Source organism: Typopeltis vanoorti, chromosome 4 (genome assembly GCF_054136105.1).
Source record: "Typopeltis vanoorti isolate ZY-2024b chromosome 4, IOZ_Tvanoo_1.0, whole genome shotgun sequence".
NCBI classification, from domain to species: domain Eukaryota; kingdom Metazoa; phylum Arthropoda; class Arachnida; order Uropygi; family Thelyphonidae; genus Typopeltis; species Typopeltis vanoorti.
This window is the reverse complement of record NC_143552.1, coordinates 25,272,826-25,296,518: the sequence shown is the minus strand read 5'-3', so window position 1 is coordinate 25,296,518 and position 23,693 is coordinate 25,272,826. Positions and strand designations below refer to the sequence as shown.

The window sequence follows — 23,693 nt, the reverse complement described above, 5'->3', positions numbered from 1 at the left end:
CCTCCCAATCAACACCGTCTTTCAAACCTAAAAAAGCTATACTCCCTACTTTTATATTCTCATTCACATGCTGCTTGTTTTTCCTCACCCTCAATCATGCTACTCATCTCTCTCAGTTGATATTTATCTGTTTCTGATGTAATGTTATTGAAGTCCATTATACTAATTTCTAAATCACAAAGTTCTTCCTATTTTCTACAATTTACAGACATGCACTACCTTGTCTCTCACCTGCCACATTTCTAACTGCCAGGATGTGTATATGCCACAAGCACATACCACAAAATACTGTAGTATTGCTGTGTAGAAGGTAGTCCTTAAATAGCAGAGGACTCGGTGTTTGGCAAACTGAATTGCAACTTCCACCATTATTCAAACATTGCACAAAGAATACTAACACACTATAATAATATATTATGTTTAAGTACAAATTCCCCAAGTGCAAACTACCTGCAGACTATCCATTCTATCTAGCTTAGATTCCCCATAAATTTAAAGTAAAAACTCTTTTAAAAAAAATTATAACAAAAACATATATTTTTTTCCCCTCTGCTACCTCAACATGTCTGACTATAACTTTGCCCTGTGGTGGATTCTCATTGGAATTAATAATTACAGTTATTAAATCTTCTACATTGTCAATTATTCCTGAAACAAAAAATGAGACAATCCTCTTGATGAAGAGGCTTTTTTTAAGTGCAGTAGCATGAGAGAATTTGTGCTGATTATTTACTCATGTTGTTAATATTTTCAAAAAGAAATTACTCATTTAAAATTTTAATAGTCTACAAAACATAATAACAGTACCACTTGCTTAGTCACTCAACCATTATCTACAATCACTATTCTTATGTTGTGGCTTGCTGTGAGAGAGGAAGAGAGAAAGAACAAAATTTATTAGCTAACTACAGAAAGCACACATACTTAGTTTGTTATGTAGAGTGGATTATTACGTACCACCAATACCATTGGTGGTATCACTGCCGACTAACAGAAAGTTACTTGGCAATCACCTAATACATATACACTCTTCCATACTTGTTTTAGATAAAGGTTAAATTTGAATCATATACTTGCATTTATGTTAAGTCACAGGAATGTAATGTGATTCTGTGAATCCTATGGGAATGGGATGGTTCAACATCACTTATACGTTCTTTGTTAAGATTTCAAAAACCTCCCAGTTTGACCTGGATACATTTTTTCACAAGACTGAATCTTGTATACTCCAGGATGTTTATAAAATATAACTTTGTCTTAGGGGGCAACGTAGGAAGCTTAATAAGACGGACATCCCCCCCTTCTGTCCACTAGCTGATAGCAGAAGCTCTCCAACATATCTCCTCTCTAAACACCTATCTAACATCCTTAAGCCTCATGTCGGAGATACAAACTCCTACTTTAAAAAACTCAACACATTTTATAGATAAACTTTCAGACATATTAGTTAGTTAGACGTAGTTTCATTATTTGCCAATGTCTCTTGGATGAATCAATAGAGAACACTGAAAACCTATTTCTTCCACACATCATACGTCTCTTCCATCATTGCCTCAAATCTTCATTCTTTACTTAGAAAGAAAAATTTTACTACCATTCTCACACGATTACAACTGGCACAGAGATCTTTGAAACATGTGAACCACTAAGAAATTGTCTAAACCTGAACTGATCACACTGTAGCCAATATCCAAGTTTTAGGAAGTGATTATTCTTAATTGTTCACTAGTTTTTTTAATTAATAATTATTTTAAATGATATTTTTTCTCTATGCAACTTTCTACAATTGTTCCTTTGAACTTGAATAGTGTAATATCATATACTTAAGCTGTGACTGAGACACGATCTAATATAGCATGATTTAGGTCTTCTCCTGGGCGATGTCCATATAAAGTGGGATGAAATATATTGGAGTTCTTGAATAAAATTCTATATAATTTTTGTTACACGAGTAAACCGGGAAAGTTATTTAAATAAAATAATATCAAGTATATAATCTGCCCATGGGCTCACCTTTACATGGAAAAATTTGAGAAAGTAGCTATAGCACAAGTGACTTTAAAACCACATATCTAGTGGAGATATGTCAATGACATTTTTATCATTTGGAAACATACCCACAAAGACCTTATATTTTGTATATTTTCTGGATAATCGACATCCAAAAATCCGATTCACACTAGAAGTAGAAAAGGCTGAAAAATTAAATTGCCATTCCTAGATATCCTTATTAACAAAAACTTTGCTAGAGAATTATCATTAGAAGTCTACAGGAAAGAAACCCACAGAGTCATGTGCATACAGGCAAGCTCATTCCATCAACCTCAACAAGAATTAGGTATAACCAAAACCTTTAAAAAAATAGAGCTTTAAATATACTAAAAAATGATGAAATTAAAAGGAAAACTCCAAACCCTATTTAATCAAAATGTCTCTCCAAAAAAAGTATTAAAGAAACTTATTTTCTGATGAACCATCCCATGATAGTTGGCAATGCATCGGGAAAAATAGCCCAAATATTAAAATCACTCGACATCAGAACAGCTTTCAAGCTTGTTAACACTTTATGAAGCTTCTTACATTGCCCTAAACAAGAAGTTCCATTTTATAAACATCCTAGAGTATAAAAAATATGAGACTGTATTCTTGTGGAAAGATGTACATAGATCAAACTGGAAGAAGTTTTGAAATCCATAACAAAGAACATATATAATATATAAGTGATGTTGGGAACAAAAAAGTGGATTCACAGTGCACATCCTTATTACACAGTAAATTGGTAAGGTTCCTTCACCTTACTTAAAAAGAGAATTACTTTGACAGATCATTAAAGGAATCTACCAAGGTCATTCAAAAGGCACTAAATAGAAACCAAGAAATTATAATTTTATGACATTCGGAAATCAATAATATCTGTAACATTAAAGACTTCTCCTAAACCAGCAATCACATAAAGTTTACACACGCAATGTAGATACTGCATGTAACATGCTTAATGATATACATGATTGAATTGTCATTTGAGTTTATTCAATTTATAGAAATAGCTGTTGGAAAACTGTTTTTTTTTTTTTTTTTTTTACTTATGTTAAACAACCTCCTCATGATGTTGTCAGCCACAGAGAACAGCAAAATATGTCTGCAAAATTATTATCCTAAGACACAAGGAGTCACAGATACATCTAGGAGGTCCCTTTTGTCATACAAAAACAGCTCATCATACCATTCCTTAAACACATTCAAATTCTCTGCAGACACCACACTCTCAGGGAATGCATTCCAATCATTCACAATTTGCCATGCAAAAATCTGCTTCCTGCACCCTCCTTATACAGCTTCCAGGGCTGTCCTCTTGTTCTCCTCCAATCTCCCACCATTTTATGAAGAACCTCTTCAACTTTAATCCTATAACATCCCCTTACTAATTTGTACCTCTCTATCGTATCACCCCTCTTCCTCCTATCCACTAGACTGCAAATTGCATCGTCTCAACCTTTCTTCATATTCAACATTCCAGAGATCAGAAACTTTTTTGGTCAATCACCTCTGGACCTTATCCAACATCTTTTCATTCTTTTCAAAACCAGGTGCCAAACCTGTGCATAGTAGTCCACGTGCAGCCTAATCAGAGCCTTACACAATGGAACCAAAATCGCCTTCCTTCTACAAGTCAGTGTCCTCTGCATCACTCCCAGAATTGGTTGTGTTTTTGGCAATATGTCCTCTAAAGTACAGATCCTTATCCACCATCACCTTAAGATCTCTTATTTTCTCCACCTCCAACAATATATCTCTACCAGAGTAAATTCAACATCCCATCTTTGTTTTCCACATTTTGCAACATTGAACTGGTATTCCTACTCCTGTGCCCATTCAATCAGTCTATTCAAGTCTTCATGTAAGGCCACATATATCTGCTCTACTTCTCATAGTTCGTCTCGACATTGCATCATCTGCAAACAACTATATCCCCATTCAAATCTTCCTCATTATCATTAATGCTGCTTGGGTGATATTCAAGACCTATCTAGTAGAAGCAATGTCAAAATGTATTCCAAAGGTTAGAAGGTTAAATGAGGTAGGTGTGAGATGGATGATCTACAGCTCCAAGCTGTAGATGATTATGGGCTAGGGATTATGAGCTTCTCATAATCATCAGCCTTGCAGTTCAACATATATACCCTTTCCTCACATGGTTGGCAACCATCCAGGTAATCACTTCATGGTCACTCTTGCCAACTGTATGGAAATATGACACCTCATTTATAATAACATCCTCTGATGAGATGATCAAATACAGATTAAACAGCAATTGCCCTAAAACAGATCCCTGAGGCACCCTGCTAGTGACTTTCCTCTTCTGGGATATTGCTCCCCTATACACAATTCATTGATACCTATCAGACAGCCAATCTCCAATCCAATGCACTAGTCTAATATCCAACCCCATCTGCTCCTAGTTTGACTATCAACTTATGTAATATCTATCAAAAGCCTTTGCAAAGGCAAAGTATACTACTGTGTATCCATCTCCCATGCCCAATGCTGCCATCACCTTTTTGTAATAAGTAAGTAGATTATGAAAACATGACCTCCCTTTAGAAAACCCATGCTGTCAATCAAAGATAATAACATTATCTTTGATTGACAACCCAATTCTGGATCCTGATTATCACCAGTCTTTCCAATAGTTTAACCACAACATCTGATACACATTGGCTTATAATTTGATGCTTGAATTCTGTCACCACCTTTATGAAGCAGTACGATCTTGTCTACCTTCCTTCCAATCCTTTGGAACTTGACCCAATATAAGATTCATATTAAACAAATATGTCAAAGTAGATGTCAACTACCTGGCACATTCCTTCAAAATACACAGTGATATATCAAGTCCCGTAGCCTTATTAATATCAAGTTTGCTTAATTCCACATATATCTCTTCCTCGTTCACAGTCAGTCTCTCCTCTTCCTTCATGAACTGCTCATTAAATATCTCAACTATATCCTCCACAACAGTTGTCCCTATATAACATTTTCTCCATTCAATGCCTGTACTACCATAATCTTCTTATTTGTGCTGGCTACATATTGAAAAAACTCCCTAGAATTTATTTTAGCTTCAGTAGCTAACTGCTGCTCATACTGAACGTTTGCTACCCTCACCAACCGAATCGCCCTCCTTGCCTGTTCTTTGTATTCCTCATGGAATTGATTATTACCACTCCTCTTATGTAACATAATGCCTTTTTTTCCTATGTACTGCATGCTTAGTTCTCTCCATTCATCCATTTCACACCTACCTTATTTAATCTTCTGACCTTTGGAATACATTTAGACATTGCTTCTATTGGATAGATCTTAAATATCACCCACACAGCATTGATCTCCTTTCCACCAAACTCCTCATTCCATGCTACAGCTCTAAGCTTTAGATGATTATGGGCTAGGGATTATGAGCTTCTCATAATCACCAGCCTTGCAGTTCAACATATACCCTTTCCTCACATGGCTGGCAACCATCCAGGTAATCACTTCATGGTCACTCTTGCCAACTGTATGGAAATTTGACATCTCATTTATAATAACATCCTATGATGAGATGATCAAAACCAAGACCCTCAATTCTTGTAGTTGTACATGCCTGAGATAGTTGTCCCTCAAAAACTCAAGAAACTCATTTTCTTAATTTCCAATTGCTTCCAAATACATCTATTGTGAATACCTTGGACAGGAGGTGCATGTACAGTGAGGTACTTGGATTTTGCAATAGCTTTTGATAGACTGTCACATGAGAAGCTGTTAAATAAATTGAAACAGATGGGGTTGAATAATAGACTTCTGAATCGGATCAGTGACTGTCTGTCAGTTAGGTATTAGAAAGTTGTATATGGAGGTGCCGCTGCCATACACCACCATTGTTGATGAATTTGTATGTTAATGTATTGGGATGGGTTGAACTAGTGATATGCAGATGATGCAAAAATGGGGAGAGCAATGCAGAGTCAAGCACATATTATTTCCTTACAAAGGGACTTGAACATATTGCAGGAATGGGCAGGTAACTGAAATTGTCATTAAAATGTTGCCAAGTGTAAGGTTTTGAGATGAAAATCCAATGATGGGATGCAAAATATACACTTGGTGGGAAAACTTCAAAGGAAGTAGAGGAGATGAGAAAAAAGGAATGGTGGTGGACAAGGACCTGAAATTCCAGGGGCTACATTGTACAAGCTGTGAAGACATCACATCGGATAATAGCAATGATGCAGAGGACCGAGACATGCAGAAATAAAGAGGTTATGAGGCTATAAGGCATTGATCAGGCCTCGTGGATTATTGTGCACAGATTTGGTCACTGGGATTTCATGGTGATGAGAATATGTTGGAAAGGTTCCAAAGAAGATTCAAAAGGCTGTTAGTGGTCTTTGGAATCTGCAGTACGATGACAGATTGAGAGAATGTATAGTGCATAGCCTTGTAAATAGGAGGAAGGGAGGGGGATATGATTGAGGTATATAAGCTAGTCAGGGATTGTTATCAGGTTGACATGGAAAAGATTTTACATGGGGGAGGGGGAGGGAAATAGAACAAGAGTCCATCACTGGAAACTGTATAAGGAAGGTGTGAGGAGCAGGTTCTTTGCATGGAGAGTGGCTGGTGAGCGGAATTCATCGTCTGAGTGGGCGGTAAATGCAGACACATTGAATCAGTTTAAGGCACGGCTGGATGAGTACTGTGTGCAATGGTGTGTACCTCCCACAATGAATCTCTGACTCTATGGAGGTCAGATGTTAATAATAATAATTATAAACATCTAGGGTTGAGACCTGGTTATTTATTATTCATGGAAACTTACTTGTAGCAAATTATCTACAAAAGTTATTTATATTGCTTTTATTTGTAGTTAATAAATTTATTTATCTTACCTCATCTAAAGTTTATATTTGCTCGTATAACCTTTCCCTTTCATTGCCTTTAATGATTCAACATCGTTCCTTATTTTAAACATTCAGCTGATTTTTCTTTTTACTTGTTATCATGTGGACTATTTCAGATGTTACAAGCAGCCATTATTTTAGCATATGGTAGCTCTGTTTCAATACTTGTCAAGTTTATCTGTGCTCATTGCACAGAATAATTCTTTAATTTGAATAGTATTATAATTTTCATAATATTTGCTACTGTTGTTAGCATATATGCACTCCAATGCATATTTAAAAAATTGTAATTAATAGTGAGCATAATGACTACATTTTTAATTTACTATTTATCTGAAAATATAATCACAAGAAGTAATTTTATTCATTCACTACCCTCACTTGTTGGAGTAGTGCATACTATGGAAAATAAAAAAAGTGAAGCGTGTTCCTGAACTCTCCCAATACACACACACACACACATACATCATATTAAAAAAAAAGGTTTCTATAAATGTTTCATGTGATAATATATTTTTTCATTGAACTCATTCAACAGACATATCAGCATTTTTCCACTTGCCTTTGTTTCATCCATTTTTTATTATTTCATAACAGAATGACATTCTCTTCTGTTGAAAAATTCGTGTTGATTTTACAGTAGATATGTTAATGAATTATGTTTATTGACTTAGAATTCATCATATTCCTTTAATGTTTTATCATAAATACTGCAGTCACTATAATGTTCTGTAATTTTTGTTTCGGGAGACCCCCTTAAGATATCTGTCACAGTTTTAGCAGTTTTTATTGAATCTAAAGTACTAAGTGGATTGTCATTTCGTATACATTTTTCTCTGCAAAATATTTTCATTTTTGCTGAGTTGATACAAGATCCTGTACAGCTTCTAGAATATGATTTTGAAGACCATGTTGCACATTTTTGCAAGTCATTGTTTTTGAAATTTACAGAAGGAATCGGAAATTCACAAGGCTCCCATGGTCTCTTTGGTGCTAAGGGTTCATTGATCAATGTTCCAATGGGTACACAGCTTGACTGTCCAATGAAACCTTCAATGCCATGTGGAGTCCTAACAAAAAGCCATTCGTTTTCTTTATAAAGTGCTGTTACCAGAGTTCCCATTGGCAATGAACTTTGCTGAAATGGCGGATTATTTGTAGCACGTGAGTGAAGACGTGAACACTGCATCACCACCATTGGAACATTAGCAGGAAGCTCCATGGATGCTTGTGAGAGAATATCATCAACATTTAAAGATAACATATGATTTCCAGTTATGCCTCTGTTATTCATCTGCTTGCTGTTTGTCTGCTTATCTATAGAAACATCATGTTCATCACTTAACTTACATTTAGCATCATTAATAATATATGGTAAATGTTGATTGTTATTTTCAATATTTTCTGTGGAAATTGTGAAATTGTTACCAACATTATTGCATTCTTCCATCGAATCTTTGTCTACAGATGTGCACTGTTCTTTCAACCAAGAATGACTCCCTACCCATTCACTAATGCTATTCAGCCATTCCTGGATACTGTCTTCTGTTTTGCCATTTTGATTAGGCAGACTCTCTAAAGATGGCAAATGATATTCTTCACCAGTATGTGTTTGATTTGCTTCTAGAGAAAACTGGTTGTCTTTAGTTTTAGTAGCATCAGAACCACATTCGTGCTGATAGTGAGAAATTTCATTATTGTCTTTTAAATTAAACTGAATGGGTTTGTTTGTCATCTTTTCATTAGTCAATGTAGAAAGTGATTTAACGTTCATGATTTCTTCAGTGGAAGGATTTATAGGTTCTATGATACAGTTGTCAGTCACTGGTTCTAGATAATTCTGATTATCAGAGCCTTGGAGAATGATGGTTGTTTGGTGGTTTTCTTTACTGCTCGCCTCCACTTCACTTTTACATTTATCTATATTTTTATGTTTAAATTTCACAACTTTCCACATATGTGAAGTATAGTTAAGTTTTGGTTCATCCAGAAGTTCTTTATTTGGAGGAAGTATACTGAATTCAGTATTATAGCATGGTTTTCCTAATTCATCTTGATCGGTTTGCCCAAAAAACATTTCCGGAGGTTTTTTTGTTGTATATTTTGTGAACATATAATTGTTCATATATCTGTGGTGAACAGCAAAGTCAAGATGTTTGACAGGTGTTGCTACACGTTTCTTTTCAAAAGTAATTTCTTTATTTATTCTTAATGACTCATCCTGGCTTCTTTCTTTCACTGAATTACATTGTTTTGCTTTTAGCATATTAGTCATTTGGCTTGATAACAGAGAACTGTTTTCTCTGTAATCTTTTAAAACCCCACTAGTTTCCATATCTTTTAAAGGGATGGTGCAAGAGTTTGAAATATGCACTTTCTCTTGATGATCCATGCTGCCACCATCATTTAACTGACCACTATATACAGATGATAAACCATATGCAGGATTTTCAGTAGTCTGTAAGCAACAGTTATTGGAATCTGTCGTGTCCCAGTAATGAAGGACAACTGGATCCTGTATGTTAAAGAGAAAAGAGAAGTTTAGTAAAAAAAAAAAATTCTTTCTTCAAAAATTGTCAATTCATGAAATGTAAAAGTACCATAATTCAGGTCCAAATTTTATGGAAAATTGTTTATTTTTCTACCTCAAGCTAAAATTGTGTTTATTAAAAATAATCTGATTTTATTATTATTTAGAAACTATAGGAGTTGCAAGACTCATCATGGGAGATCTACTTTAGATGCCACAGGGTCTATATCACATATGGGCAGTCTGCAGGCCGGATCCGGCCCTAATCTATTTCAGCAAAGTTTGTCTGATTCATGGTGGGAGAAAACATGGTGTTCTACTAACTCACATTAAGCCAACATCATATGACTTGCGCAAAACATACTATGTTTTCTCCACCAAGGTCTCTTTCTCACTTTGAACAGTGGCGTGTGTGAATGTGTTACAATGTGTCAGTTCGGTACTTGTGTTGGTGTTGTGCTTTGTTCAGTGCCTGCATTGATGTTATGTTCTGTTCGGTGCATGCATTGATGTGTTCTGTTCAGTGCCTGCGGTGTAGAAGACAGTTTTGTTTGACAGTTCTGAATATCGCTTATAAACTTGGGACAATGTCAGGGGTTATTGCAAAAAAAAAAAGAAAAGTAGATGCAGAGAATCGTCAATTTCAAGACAACTGGACGGAGGATTATTATTTTATTCTGAATAAAGGTTTGCCTGTATGTTTGCTGTGCAACAAATCCGTATCCGTCAACAAAGAAAACAACTTGAAGAGACACTTTACTTCGAGACATGGGATCACCGAAAAATTCATGGACAACTACAAAAACTTGGATGTTCAACAAGCAAAGAATGCAGCATCACAGCATTTTCAAAGCCAACTTTGTGGTAAGCGAAAAAATCACTAAGCATTCTAAGTCATTTGGTAAAGCAGAATTTATCAAAGAATGTCTGCTGGATGTTGCCAGTATAATATGTCCTGAAAAGAAAAAAGACTTAGAGAATATTCGTTTGTCGAGACGTACTGTTATCCGACGGATAGAAATTATGGCTGATGATATCAAAAAAAGTTTAAAAGAGAAGATTGCTAGATTGGAAGCATTTTCAATTGCTTTGGATGACAGCACCGATGCCTCCAATACAGCACAACTAGCAATATTTATTCGAGGAGTTGATGCGGATTTCAACATCACAGAAGAATTATTGGCGCTTCGGCCGTTAAAAGGAACAACTATCGGTGAAGATATATTTGAAACAGTCAATACAGTCTTCGAGAGATTTGGGCTTAAATGGAGTTCACTATCTGGCATATGCACTGATGGAGCCCCTGCAATGGTTGGTGCACAGAAGGAATTTATTGGAATAGTTCATGAAAGAGCAATACAACTACAGATCCATCCGGAAAATTTAACACATTTTCACTGCATTATCCATCAACAAAATCTGTGTGCAAAATCGATTAAATTCACAAATGTTATGAAAGTTGTAGTAGCTAATATTAACTTTATTAAGTCAAGTGCAGTTAATCACCGCCAATTTAAGGAGTATTTGGCAGACCTATTTTCGGATTATAAAGATGTGTCTCATTATTGTGAAGTGAGGTGGTTGAGTAAAGGTAAAATGTTAAAACGATTTTATGATCTGAGACAAGACATTGCAGATTTTATGGACATAAAAGGAAACATGATTAACCAAGTAAAAGATGATGAGTGGGTGTGTGATTTAGCATTCCTTGTAGATGTCACCAGATACCTAAACGAACTGAATCTTAAATTGCAAAAACAAAGACAACTGGTTCATGAACTGCATGGACATGTCAAAGCTTTTTGTAATAAACTAAGATTGTTGGAAAGTCAGATAAGAGCTAAAAAATTATCATTTTCCTACTCTAGCAACTCATAAAAATATCCCTTATAATTGTTATGGAGATGAACTGAAGGCACTAATAGAGCAATTCGATACAAGGTTTGCCGACTTCAAAAACAAAGACTCCACATTCGCTATATTTGCTCGTCCGATGGATGCTGATGTAAATAATGTGCCAGAAAACTTACAGATGGAACTTATTGAGCTTCAGGCTGATTTAGTGCTAAAATCACAATTTAACAACATTGCTTTGACAGATTTTTATAAATTTTATTTGGTGAAAGAAAAATATACAAATTTATACTCGCCTTTTCAAGAAAAATCATTTGTCTTTTTGGCAGCACATATATGTGTGAACAGTTTTTTTTCGAGGATGAAATACAATAAATCAAAAATTCGGACAAGAAAAATGGAAGAAAACCTTGAAAATTCTATGCGATTATCCTTAAGTAATATTAATGTCAATATTGATAGTCTCATAGTTGAAGTACAAGGCCAATCTTCACATTAAATTGTTATGTCGTTCATTATATTATAAAATTTATGTAGAGCTTTATACCAAAGCATTATATTATAAATAAATGAAATATGAAGTGGCAACTTGTTTTAATTCATTTAATATTAATTTATTTTATTTAATAATTTGGTCTGGCCCTTGACTCGGAGACAGGATGATAATTTAGCCCCCGAACTAGGAAAGGTTGCCCATGCATGGTCTATATTATACCACTCCTTAAAGTTACTCAGTTTGCACTCATACCACTCTCTTATCTCTCAGGCAATGCATTGCATGCACCTAATGCTCCCATGAAAAGAAAAAAAAAAAATCTCTTACTCACCCTTACTTTGTGTACTTCCTGAAATCATCATCCGCCTTGTGTCGCAATTTAAAATATCTGCCGAGTGTCCAGTTGGTAAATGCCTCACAACATTTAATTGATATGATCAAGACATTTATGTCTTGATCATATCATCCCTTTGTCTTTACTTTCAACACTATGCAAATTACATATCTTCATTGTCATCTTAACTTAAGTATTCTTCAGTCCTGAAATAATTTTTGCTACTGTCTTTGTACCTTCTCTAAAGTTTCTTCATCTCCTCCAAATTCAAATGGTAAGATCTGAAATAAACAAACAGCTGCCCAGACGTGATCTAATTGCAGCCTTATACAGTAGAACTGTCATATCCTTATCTCTGATGGTCAATATTCTTAGAATTGCGACATTCTTTACTTGTCTTCTGCTGTCCTGAAATCATTTTTGTTACCTGTCTTTGTACCCCCTCTAAAGTTTCTTTATCCCCTCCAAATCGAGCTGATAATATCTGAGAACACAGTAGTCCAGATGTGATGTGATCGGATTGCAGCATTATGCAGTAGAACCGCCATATCCTTATCTCTGCCGGTCAATGTCCTTAGAATTGTAGCATTCCTCATTGTTTTCATCACATTTGTAATATGTTCCTTGAACTTCAAATTTCTATTCTTCACACCAGGATTCTTTTCCTCCTCCTCCTCCACTTCAAGTATGGTGCTACCAATAAAGTATGCAGACTTCTATCTGTTTATTCTAAAATTCAAATCCTTATATTTGGCTAAATTAAATTGGTATTCATCAAGCATTTGTCACTTTATATACTTCCTACTCATTCACCATCAGTCTCTCCTCTGCCATACCCTCTACACTTCAGCTTCTCATGATGTTGCCTTCATGAGGATGAAATACACCAGTGTTTTTCAACTGCCAGACCTCAGCCCGGTACCTGGCATCAATTATACCAGGCTGCAAGAAGTTCTCCTGGAATTTGTCATTTTAGTTTTTTCTAACATTTTCCATGAATAAATATTTTATAGTGGAAATATTCTGAGGAGAATAATATTCATGAATGTGTCGAAAAGCTCAGATCCAGAATGCCTAAATAACATCTGTGTAGCAAATGTCAGTGACCAAGCCACATATTTTAAAACATGGAAGTATTCATGAATTATCGGGAATTTTCAGACATCGAAATCTTTCAACATTCAGGAAACGGAATACTGCTGTTTATGACCAGTCGTAAAAATTGCCTGCAGTCCGATTACAACGAGTGGCATATCCTCTGTTCTCAAAACTGAACGAAATAACATCTGTGTTGCAAATATCAGTGACAATCAGCAAGGAAGCATAAAGAAAATTTTTTCACTGAAAATGAAGATCAAGGCAGTCTATATCCGGTTCTCAAATCTAGTAATACTGAATACTGTTTCTTCACGAGCTCGCATTGCAGTGTGTAAGTGCTTGTTTCGAAACCCAAGTGCCATGCTTTTTTTTAAAGTAATATGCTACAGATTTAAATTTTAATATGAATAAAAAACAAGGAACTTTGTTTAATTTTGGTGTTAAGAAATCTCGTATTGAAGGTGTTTGTGGCACAACATATAGTGAATCTCCACCACAAGCCTACAGAGCAATCTCCTGGATGTACAAAAGGAGGGGAAAACTACCAGCACACAGAAGAAAAAAGTCTGCATTCACTTGTAAGTACATGGACAGCTATTTAAAATTTGGTTTCATACAAAGCCTTGACACTGACCAATTGCCATGACCTCAATGTGTCATTTGTGCTACTGTTCTGGGAAATTAAGCTATGAAACCATCGTCACGACTTATCCGACATCTCAACACAACACATTCCGATCTAGTCAACAAACCCATTAAGTTCTTTATGCATAAAAGAGATGGACTTAAAATAGAAAAGAATATTATTTCCCAAGTTTCAACCACTGACACTTCACTTCTAACGGCATCCTATTTAATATCATTACAGATAGCTAAATGTAAAAAACCGTATTCCATTGGCGAAGAACTCATTAAGCCGCCTTCGATTGCTGCTTGTAATGAATTATTAGGCCAGTCTGTGCAAGTAAAATGAAAGACATCCTATTGTTGAATGATAAAGTTGAAAGGTGGATATCTGATATGGCAGAACATACAGAAACGAAACTCATTGAAAAAATCGAAAGTGTTTGCATTACAACTGGAAGAATCTACAGATATTCAGAACAACAGCATTTTACTTATGTATGTACAATATATTGATCATGATGAAAGTGACATGAAGGAAGACATTTTAAGTGTTTCTGAATTACCTATGCATACTACCAGCAGTGAAATTTTCAAAGTTTTATAAATGGTTTCACTGAAGAGCGAGGTCTCAAATGGAAAAATTGCGCTGCCTGTCTTACATTTAGAAATTCAGGTTTAGTCACTAAAATTAAGGATATGGCTGGCAATAACTTATTGTCAACACATTGCTACATTCATAGGCAAAACCTGGCCTCCAAAAAAAAATGGCACCTGAGCTTAAGGAAGTCCTGTCTCAATCTGTTAAAATTATTAATTATATAAAAAACAGTTCTTTAAATACATGACTGTTAAAAGCATCATTCTTTTCCATTCAGAAGTTTGTTGGCTGTCCCACGGTAAAGTTCTCAAAAGGTTATATGAACTCAAAAGGAAGTTGAGCTGTTTCAAACTGATAAGACAAGTAACCTGTACAATTATTTCCAGGATAAAAAATGGGTAGCCAGGCTGGCATATCTCAGCGACATATTTTCTTACATAAACAAGTTGAATTTAAAACTTCAAGGTCCAGATACAACGATATTTAATGCTTGGAACAAGATTGAATCATTCAAAAAGAAACTGAAATTCTGGCTTAATATGATCGCAGAAAGAAATAACGAAATGTTTCAGTCATGCTCAGATTATATTATTATTATTTTACACCTCCAGGGAGTCCAAAGACTCATCGAGGGAGAGTGTGCCAACAGCATCGAACGATTGGGCCCCTTCCAACCACGCTCAAACTTAACTGAGCCATTAGTAGCAGAGGCTCTACCAATGGAAGCAGATGATTTCTATTCACAGAATTCAGTTTCAGATATTATTCCAGCCCACTTGAAGATGTTGTTATTTGAAAAGTATTATCCCGAACATGAGGATTCCAAGGAGGCAAAATATGTGGATTGTGAACCCCTTTGTTGAACACAAAGAGACAGCACTTTCCCATGAAGAAACCCTTCAACTTATTGAATTATCACTGGACAAAGGATGGGAAAGTACTTTTAATTCTATGAATAATTCAAAATTCTGGATAAGAATGAAATATGAATATCCAAATTTACATGAAATAGCAATGAAATTTCTCCTTTATTTTTCCACCACATATCTTTGTGAAACTGCATTTTCTACCATGACTATGCTTAAATTGAAACAGAGGAACCACCTGCAACTTTCTGAATTTCTCCATTTGGCTACCACTTCAATTCATTCCAGAATTAATAAGCTAACGGACAGAAAACATCAACAAAAGTCTCACTAGCTTAACTAAAACCTTCAAAAACTCAGTTGTAATAAAATAAACTAAGTTTAACGTTTTGAATAACTCATAATTACTGTGTTAAAGTGCTGCATTTTTAAATTCAAAATATTAATTAGTGTTGGAACTAGTGTTTAGAATTGAGAGATTCGTACATTTTTATTTATTAAATTTCATACTTTGCATATATAAATATTTTGGCATGTGTATGTGATAAGTGTTTTGCCGACAAGTTGACATCCTTCTGCTGCTTCCCCTGCTCAGCTGACTTCTATGGTGAGTTACAATGTTAGTTTGTAACCGGGCCCTCATCTTATAAGAAAAGAATTTACAGGGCCACAGTCTCACAAAGGGTGAGAACCACTGAAACACACCTGATAAACTGATGATTGAATTACTTCAACTAGATCCTCCACATTGGTTACCAATTTGCAGTGTTATCAACCAGCATCATCCTCTTCTTCTACTTGTCACATATCAAAAGAACTCACTAGGATTTTTTTTTTTTCTTTTTAGCTTGATAGGCTAATTTCTTCTGCTGTCTACCAACCAGGTTACATTCCTGGCCTGCTCTTTGTACTCTTCATGCAACTGATCATTACCAACATTCATCTTGTGTTGCCTCCACAATGCTTTCTTCTTTCAGGTTTCACGCTTATTTCTTCATTCATCCATTTTTCTCCTACTTATTTAGTCATTTCACCTCTGGAATACACTCAAGCATTGCTGCTGCTAAATAGCTTTTGATCAATGTCCATGCAGCACCTGTCTCATTCCAATTCCTCTTTCCAAGTTATAGCTCCCAGTTCTAAGCTTCTATTTATAGAGGTTCTCATGTCTGGCAACAACCCTGGTGATCACTTCATAGTCACTCTCCCCAACCAAAAATTAAACACTCCATTTATATCCTCTGATGATATAACCAGATCTAAGATACTTAATCCTCATATGCCCTCCATTACATATTGCCTAAGATTGCTGTCCCTTAAGAACTCAAGAAATTCATTCTCTTTATTCCCTGATGCTATCTCTTCATTCTAATCAATATTGACGTAACTGAAGTCTCTCATAATGATCACCCTTCACTTGTTCAGTAAACAGAGTTGCCTATACATTTCTTTTTCTCCACTCTACACGTTCCCTGGCGTGTAGCAACACCCCACCAAATATCTCATTCTATCAACCTCCACTTCACACCATACTGCTTTAAAACCACTACCACTTTTTTCCTGACTAAAACATTCATTGTTTCAGTCAGGTAGATGTGTAGTGAAGATGCTTTCAAGTATAGAAAAATTCAAACTTCATTACAGACTTAAGAAGTTAAAGAAGTAGTCTTTGAAAAGAAGAAAGACTATCAAAGGCTCCTGGCTAATAAGTCAGCAAATAGTCTGAGAAAATACAGAGAAAAGTGTAAGAGCTACTTGTAAAAGTAGCTACGAGGGTGGTCTGAAAAGTTCTCAGCTTGGACCATACATGACAACACTATTGGCAAGATTTTTTTTTTCTAGGCTGGTAGATCTGTCATATGCATCCATGTGAAATTACAAGTCATTCTGTCAAGTAGTTTGTTTTACACAGCTGTCTGAAGCAAAAGTGTTGTATGTATCCCTTGAAATGGATAAAATTGAGTATTGTGCGCTTATAAAATTGGAAAAGAAGGTTTAATGCCAAAAGAAATTCACTCAAAGTTCATAAAAGTTTGTGGGCACTCTTCTTCTTCATTTCTGACAATTAAGAAATGGACTGCCAAGTTTAAACGTGGCTGTACCAGCCTTGAAGATGAGCTGCGTGAAGGACGTCCAAAAAGTGTAACAACACCAGAAATCATTGATCACGTGCACAATATGGTATTGGATCGCTGCGACTATAGGCATTTTAAAAGAATGTGTAGGATATATTTTGCATGAAGAATTACAAATGAAAAAGCTTTGTGCAAGATGGGTGTCGTGCTTGCTTGCAGCAGATCAAAAACACACTTGCATGAAAATCTCTGAACAATGCTGGGAGCGTTTCAACAAGAATAAAACTGATTTTGTGCATCGATTTATTACTATGGATGAAACTTGGATTCTCCATTATACACCAGAATCCAAAGAGCAGTCAAAACAGTGGACAGAAGCTCTGGTTGTTCAGTGCCAAAGAAGGCAAAGTCGGTTCCATCAAAAGAAAGGTCATGGCACCGGTGTTTTGGGATGCTAAAGGCATTTTGTTTATTAATCATCTTGAAAGGTGTAAAACAATAACCGGGGAATATTATTCAGATCTTTTAACCAGACTAGACAAAAAAAATTCGTACGAAAAGACCCGGTTTGCAAAAGAAAAAAAATCATCTTTCTTCATTACAGTGCACCTGCTCACAAAGGTGTTTTGGCAATGGAAAAATTAAGGGATCTTCACTATGAATTGTTGGAACATCTGCCCTAATCCCCAGATTTGGCTCCCTCTGACTTCTATCTCTTCCCAAAATAAAACTCTTCCTCACTGGTCAGAGTTTTTCTTCAAATCAAGAGGTGATTGCAACTGTAGAGGGATATTTTTCAGATCTTACCATGAACCACTTCATGGAAGCGGATAATGGTGCTGGAGCATTGCTGGAATATGTATTAGTCTTAAGTGAAATTATGTTGAAGTTATAAATTTGTTTTTTCATTGTTAGGCTGAGAACTTTTCAGACCACCCTTGTAAATAGAAGTAACAGGAACACTTTGGCAAGAATACAAAAAATAAATATGAAGATAAAAAAACATTTTCAGGGCAGAAGAAACTTGGAAATTAAAGAAAAAAGTATGTAAAAGGAATGCACGTCATAAAGATGACATAAAAATTGAAGATATTCTTGATGTGTGGAGGAGTAATTAGTTTGAAAGATTAAATCAGTTAAGCAATCCAGAGTACATCAATCTGAAATGTGGAAGCACCTCCAAGGACTCATTGCAGAGGGCCCTATTCTACACACAACTTGACATCTACACCACTTAATGTTTAACTTGAAATGCTCAAATATGAAGGCATGAAAGTTTTACATAACTACATGGCATTATTCAGAACTCCTGGTCAAAATGTTGAATTCTGGATACTGTGAGTTGATCTATAACAGACAAGAAAAAGGAAACAGAACAATGTGCAAAGTATTATTATTAAGAGAGACTCCGGTAAGTCAGGGACTTATCAAAGAAGGCCACAAGTATGTGGCACGAGGAAGGCCACATACTACACAAATCAGCTATCATTTGGGAATTCATTCACACTGCTTGCATTCACAACATCCAATGCAATCCATTCCAATCACACACCACCCTATGAGAGAAAAATCTAGCTCTCACCCCCTTCTTAGTGGCATTCGTTCTCAGCTCCAAGGATGCCCTCTTGTCCTATCCCCAAGTTCCATCAACTGAAATCCTGTATGACCTTTTCAGAACTTTGTAAGTCTCAATCATATCACTCCTTTCTCCTGTTTACTAGTGTCTGCAGTCAAATTCTCAATCTGTCTTCATAATTAGTATTCCACAATCATGATACCACTATATCAAAATCACAATGGAAACCAGGAGACCAGACCTGCGCACAATAGTCCAAGTGAGGTATTATTAATGCCTTGTAAAGAGGCAAAATGATATCCTTTACATGCGAATGTTCGTTTCAGCATTGCAATTATCTTTTGAGTTGTATTTGCAATCTTTGTTACATGGCTCCTGAACTTCAACTTAATATCTACTGAAACTCCAAGATCCATAGCCTCATCAATTTCTCTAGCATAATCCCACAGTGTAATATGGCACTGAATATCCAATCATTGTCAAAATGCATGACTACATTTACTGATATTGACCTAACATCCATTTTCCCATGCCCACAATTCCAGGCTATTCAAATCATTTTGCAAATACTACATATCAGTAGCATTCCTGATTACCCTACCTACCTATCTTTGCATCATCAGAAAATAGCTGATGATGCCAAAGTGCACGACTTTACATTTACTGACATCCATTTTCCCATGCCTACAATTCCAGCATATCAGCAGCATTCCTAATTACACTACCTATCTTTGCATCATCAGCAAATAGCTGTATGTCTTATATCCTTTACAATATCATTAATGTACAGATTGAATAACAATGGACCAAGCACTGATCCTTGTGGGTACACCACTGGTTACCTTAAATCTTGCAGACTCACATCCCCCCCATATACCACTTTTTGATATCTGTCAGTCAGCCATCCTCTTATCCAAGTTAATATTGTATAACCCAAACCCACATTCTCCAATTTATGCAACATCATCCATGCTGTATTCTGTCAAAGCCTTAGCAAAATCCAAATGTATCATTGTGTATCCATTCCCCTTGTCTAGTTTGATGGTAACATTATTATAGAATGTGAGCAAGTTGCTAAAAGATGACCTTAAAATTAGTAAACCCATGTTGCTCATTGCAAAGTAGAGATTCACTGTCAATCCATTTTTGAATGCGTGCCCTAACCAATTTTTCGAAAATCTTCACCACCACTCCTGAGATACTAATTGGTCAATAGTTGGATACATCGGTCTTTGCGCCACCTTTGTGCAATGGATTTACCATACATTCTTTCCATTCCCATGGAATCTTCCTTGCTCTGAGATTCATAGTAAATAGTCTGTTCAGCTTAACAATTTTTTAGCACACGTCTGATATTCCATTAGTCCCTTTTGCTGAATTCTTATTCAGTTTGTGCAACAGTTCCAATACATTGTACTCATGCACCTGAGTTTCTTCATCCAGTGAAGAGGTAGGCAGTAAGCTCAATGTTGGTACACCAGGTTCTTAGCTTTTAACAAAATGGGCACTCGTTAATTGAACAACCTCTTCTGCATCTGTAACCCTCATGCCATTTGCATTTAGAAGAGTCATTCTTTCTTTTACTTGTAGCATATCTTTAGAATTCTTGTGGAGTTGTCTTTAGCACACAGAACCAGTTTCTTTTCATACTCAAACTTTGCTTTCTGTACAAGAGTTGTGACTATTTTAGCCTGCTACTTATAATTTTCATAATGGACATCATCCTTTTCTCATGAATCTCTTGCTTAATAAGATTACACATCCATTTGACTCCTACCCTATTTATTCTTCAAACTCTCGGGACACATTCTGATATTGTATTGTTTAAATGCTTCCCATTTGATATTCTTCCCATCCAGCAACCGATCCCATTCCACTTAACTCAGAATGGAACATTCATAAACTTAGTCACTTCCCAAGTGATCACTGTCACTAACAGGAGGCAGAATAGTTATGTCTTTAATTGAAACATCCTCTGACACTATAATCAAATCTAACACACTTTGACCTTGAGTGCCATTTATCATATGCTGCCTAAGAAGTTGTCCTGCAACAGCTCAATAAATTCATTTTCATTCTTCTCATGAGATTCTACTGCTATTCAATCAATATTTGGATAATTCAAGTCCTCCATTATGATTACTCTTTTTGTGCTCACCTTTTCTATTTGGTGATGCATTTCTTCATCACTGGCAACCAATCCACCAGGTCTGTAACAGCACTCCACTATGAATTAATGTTGTTAGTTTTCACGTCACACCAGATAGCTTCAAACTCACTGCCACATGAAATACTGTTAGTAGTAGTACTACAATCATAGGTCTCAACTCTAACTGGATTCAAGTCATCTGATATCATTAACAGCATGTCCCCCTCCTCTCCTATCTATACGTCCTAAAAATGTTGTACCCTTTATACTCGATACCAGTTAGTATGTCTGATTCTGATAGCCAGGTTTCACTAATGCCTACAGTCTGAGGTCCCAACATGTTGATCAAGGCAACAAACTCTACCCCTTTGTTTCTGATACTCCTAGCATTCGTGTACAGACATAATAATTTGCCTGCATGTTCTTTTGTATACTCTTCTCTGCAGTCTGCATGACACATTTAGACAACTTGCAGATCTCTATTCTTCTCTAGTGCCTTATACATGTAGACATCTTTGCACATGTTGATTGGTCCAATCTGGATGAACACAAAGTCGAAATCATTCTTTCCTCATCAACATTTCCATAATAAAGCCCATTCCCATCATTAACACAGTTATATAACATTGTTGCTCTTACACTCACATTCTCACCATTCCTCCCTTTATAATTTAGTTTCCCAGACTCTCTGTGTTAGGTCTCATACCAGTTATAAGTTTTTCTAGACTCATGATACTAAACACTTTCAGGTTTAGGACATCCTTCTTATACAAATCCAATCTTCCCTCAAACTTACATCCAAAAACTCGCATCCGTTTCTTCTACACAGCCTATGCATTAAATCGTTTGCCATGATAGCCCTTCTTCTTAATTCATTTTTATCATATCGAGGTAAAATACTGATGGTGTTCACTTTCTCACTCTTGCCTCTTCCAACAATCCTTTCATGTCCTTTCCTTTTCGCTCTGGAAAAACTTGAAGTTATAACTCACTCATCAATAGCATGGTTTATTATAGAGTCACCATATCAAATAACATCCTTCTTTTTACAAACAAAAGAAGGATGTTATTTGATATGGTGGACATACCTTCTTTGCTACTTCGGTCTTGGAACCTTCTTTTTGTTAAGGAACTATCTTACCTCCTTTCCACTCCCTCATATCCTTTCATGAAGGTACTGCCAGTTATCCAGCACATTCTCATAATATATGGGCCAATATGCAATCCAATCCCATTGCTGTATTCACACTGATATTTCTCGATATACTAAGCATCTCCAATTTGTCTACCTAAATTTTAACATCACCCTCTACCACAGCAGCAGCTGCAGTATCTCAACTATTTCTTCTGCTTCTGCCCATCTCTTACCATCACTACACAGCCAAAAAAAATAAAAACGCTTTACTCTTCTTGTCTATGCTTTTTATTGCTCGTTGGGCATGATGATCACTATTGTTTTCTTTTTTTCAGCTACTATATGATATTACTCGTCCAATTAACTCCCACTTCATTTATCCTTCACACCCTAGGTATGTGGTCTGATACTACTTACCTCAAATGATCCCAGACCATTTCCCATGCATTACTGACATTCTTTCCTTGCAACATCTTATGCCATGGCACAGTTCCAAGCTGCCTCCTAAGTTAATCATAATTGCCAGCTTTGTAGTTCCACATATACCTCTTCTTAACTAATAACCACACATGTTTAGTAACTTCACAGAATACAACTGGTTACTTTCCCCAATCAGAGGCAGAGTGTTTACTTTTGTTATAGTATATCTTCTAATGCTATGACCAGATCTAGCACTCTCAAACTCCAGTTACCTTCCATCACATACTGTTTCAGATAATGATTCCCCTTAGTAACTGTATACATTCCATCTCCATCTTACCATGGCACCCTTTCTCTCTCTCTCTCTCTCCAATGTCCCCAATATTGAAGTCCCCCATAATAATTGCTCAGCTTGTACTCGTGCTAATCTGCCAATGCATGGCATCCACATCTTTCTGTGCACTCCCACCCACAGGCCTATAGCAGTAACCAACAATATATTTTGTGTTGTAGGCCTCTATTTTACACCTCAAATGAACCATTGCCCCAGTCGTAAAATTCTCCTTAACTCCTTTTTTTGGTTGCATTTCTTTGGCTGTCATCAGTAATAATGTGTGTGTGTGTCACACACCATCAACAAAATTCATCTTCTGTCAACCAAAACTCAATAATGCTAATGTCTTTGGCCATATCAAGCTGACTAATGCCAGAAACTCCTCTCCTTTATTTCTCATGCTTCAAGAATTCACATACATACATACATTTCAACATCGCTTTGGACCCATAATCATCCTTACATAATGTAATTATGAATCCATTCACATTCGAAACCTGAGAAATGCACTCAGCATATGGCTAAACCCACATTTCTAGTTTCACTGATTTTGCACTTCAAATGTCTTGCCAAACAATATTTTCTCCAGCCCATTCAAATGCAATCCATCAGACATACACAACTCCTTTTTTTCCATCAAATTCACTCCAAACATCAACA

At 36.0% G+C, this 23,693-nt stretch overlaps 1 protein-coding gene across 2 annotated transcripts in view; it reads right to left on the bottom strand.

The window, feature by feature from the left end:
• Positions 1 to 7,506: 7,506 nt before the first annotated feature.
• LOC150107170 (uncharacterized) overlaps positions 7,507 to 23,693 on the bottom strand; it is a 305,950-nt gene continuing 289,763 nt past the window's right edge. For both annotated transcript variants that reach the window (XM_090391700.1, XM_090391701.1), the window contains exon 4: positions 7,507 to 9,456. In XM_090391700.1, coding sequence (XP_090247826.1) covers positions 7,612 to 9,456 — 1,845 coding nt within the window. In that variant the 3' untranslated portion in view covers positions 7,507 to 7,611. The remainder of the gene's footprint in view (positions 9,457 to 23,693) is intronic.